The 2,813-nt window shown below is 48.5% G+C and overlaps 1 protein-coding gene across 1 annotated transcript; it reads right to left on the bottom strand.

The window, feature by feature from the left end:
* Positions 1 to 1,034: 1,034 nt before the first annotated feature.
* On the bottom strand, positions 1,035 to 1,552 carry LOC309797513 (ferritin light chain-like; the record flags this gene model as incomplete). Its single annotated transcript, XM_082646024.1, has 1 exon — positions 1,035 to 1,552. A coding segment is annotated over one exon (518 nt), but the record flags the coding sequence as incomplete, so codon positions are not given.
* Positions 1,553 to 2,813: the final 1,261 nt, after the last annotated feature.

Genomic DNA, 2,813 nt, shown 5'->3' with positions numbered 1-2,813 from the left:
GACTTTTTCCCCCTCCCTGAGGGCTATTTGTCTCTTGGAGGCTTTGTCTACATTACTCCTCAAGAGGCAAGCATTTGTCCTTGCACTAAATGCTGACATCTCCTGATAAGAGGGAAGCTGCAAAGTAGAAGAATTGAAGGTCAGTATGTTGATATTGGTCTCAAGCGCATTGATGCACATTTGTGTATTGGGGAACGGGAGTGAAGCTTGAGAGTGGGCCAGTGGGGAGGGGTAAATATTTTGTGATGCTGTCTACCTATGGGCTTATAAAGTTTACAGCTGCATTAGGAGGACAAGCATTACCATTAGCATGAAACCTCAGTTGCAAAAGCTTCTAGCCATACACATAGGGCAATACGTAAATGATACACCTTATTGCATTCACCCATTCACCCTCCCCTGTTCACGCTAATTGGAAATTTCCATCCATTTCAGAGAAGTAACACAACTATCAATCATTTTCCCTGGCACGAATCTTCCAGGAGGAAGAAAATGGAATACACCTAGCAACAGAGCTCACGCACTAGTAGTCCATGTGTCTTAGATTTAATATCTGATGACTAGCTGCATTGAAGCCAAGAGGTGGTTCACAAAGTTGCTGCACATTAGAATCACCTGGGGAACTCTGAGACCTCCCCGTGCCCAGGCTCCTCCCTAGACCTACTGAATCAAAATCTCTGGGGCTGGGACCCAGACACCAATGTTTTTCTTCCAAGCTCTTTAGGTAATTCAAACGAGCAGCAAAGCTTGAGAACCAGCCCAATAATGGGAACAAACTTATTTCACACAGATAAAGTGGGGCAATTCATATGTTAAAAGAACGTGAATATATGTATATATTTCTTTTTTTCGCTTTGTTCTGTTTGTATTTCAAATAGGCTTTTTTTTCCTTCTGCAAAAAACGTTACTGTTTCCATTTGGTCCAAGGCTTGGGAGAGGGCTCCAGGGCGGTTACAAAGCTGCCTAGTGGCTGCAGAGCGGGGCTTCAGGCAGAAGCTCTGACGCCAGAGGGTCTCCTCAGACGCGGCTGGACTTCAGAGACTCCTGTTTGGCTCAAGGGTGAGCCTTTCAAAGAGATACTCGCCCAGCACAGCCTGCGGACCAGCCAGCCTGCGGAGGTTGGTCAGGTGGTCGCCCATCTTCTGGATGAGTTTCACCTGCTCCTCCAGGAAGCGGCTCTCCAGGAAGTCACAGAGCTGGGAGTCTGCACGGGCAGGACCCAGGGCGCACAGATCCGATAGTGCCTGGTTCAGATTCTTCTCCCTAAGAACGGCGGCTTCCACAGCATCCTGGGTTTTACCCCACTCATCCTGAGAAGGCTTCTGCGCCTCCTGGAAGAGGGCGCGGCCGCAGCACTGGTTTTGCATTTTCAAGAGGCGCTGGGCGCCCTCACACTTCTCCTCAGCCAGTTGGCGAAAAATGTGGCCCATACTGTCCAGAGTCCCATTGTTGCTGTCGAAATAGATGCTCAGAGAGAGGTAAGTGTCCACAGATGCATGTTGAACAGGCAGTGGGCGGCGGCCTCCACCTCGGTGGAATAACTCTGACGAACCTGGGAACTCGTGGTTGATCAGTGATAAGGAGCTAAGCTCAAAAACTGGTGTTGGCCTGTCCTGGAGGCTGAGGATAGCTGAGTGTCTGATTCCAAAGGTTGCAAAAGGAAGAAAGGTTGGAGGGTGGTCGGGGGCTGGAGCAAGGAGCGTCCCTGGGTCTGTTCATTCCAAACACTGTTGAAGCAAAAGACAGATCTGCAGGACTGCCGAGTGCACTGCCTCAAATAGGCTTCGATATAAATGAACAAGAAGTCCAAGCAAGGACAAAACTTACCCTTCCTCCCACCAAAATAGCTGGTGATACTAGAATCTAGATCTGGGAAGGGATTCTTCCATTACTTTCTTAACATTCCAAGCCACTAGAGCAGTGGTTCTCAAAGTATGGTCACCTTGTAACCAAGCAGTACCCTATGGGGCCTTCCTAGGACAGACCCATCCCCCATATCCTCTATTGTAGTTTCTCTCTGAAGTACTCAGATAATAGTATCTCAGGCATATTTCTTGAGTTTTCAGATGCTAAAAACCACCACCCAATGGAAGAAATGAACTCTTTGATGATCATGAGCATGTAGCCCCCAGACCTTCTGGCACCTAAGGATGGATAATGTTACCTGCCTTGTGGCCTCAACATCAGCCAGTCAGAGGATTGTGCACGAGCTGATCACATGCCCTGGGATGTCCCTCCCTCACCTGGCCTTTAAAAATGCTTTGCTGAAATCCTTTGGAGATTTCAGGGGTTTTGGAACACGGACCACCCCTCTCCTTGCTCAATCCTGCAATAAACCTTTCTCTTCTCCAGACTCCAACCTTTAGGTTTGTTTGGCCTCACTGTGCTTCAGACACATGAACCTGCATTCGGTAACAACCTGACCAGCTTTACCAGCGTCCCCTGATAATGTGTCAGATATTCAAGTTTTAGGGCCCTATCCCAGCCCTATGGAATCAGCAACTCTAGTGGGGCTCAGTGATCTCTGTTATAACAGGCCCTCCATATGATTTTTATTCACCTTAAAGTTTGAAAATATCTGCATTGTCAGCTGGCCAAAGCGTCCACCAGCAGGTGAAGGGGAGTGGCGCCTGGAAAAGATAGGGAGTAGCCAAGGCAAGTACAGCAGCATTTGCCGTGGTAGTAATGGAGAATGCCTTTTCTCCACTGGTTGGCACAGACTAGTATCTGGGAGCAGTGGCAGGGTTATTTAGGATGCTTTACAATTCAATGTAGAGTGACCGCTGTCCTGGTTTGCCAGGGACTTCCCCTGT

This window comes from Mesoplodon mirus (assembly GCF_964341445.2).
Source record: "Mesoplodon mirus genome assembly, contig: HAP1_SCAFFOLD_666, whole genome shotgun sequence".
Taxonomy (NCBI): Eukaryota; Metazoa; Chordata; class Mammalia; order Artiodactyla; family Ziphiidae; genus Mesoplodon; species Mesoplodon mirus.
This window is presented reverse-complemented; position numbering and strand designations above follow the sequence as displayed.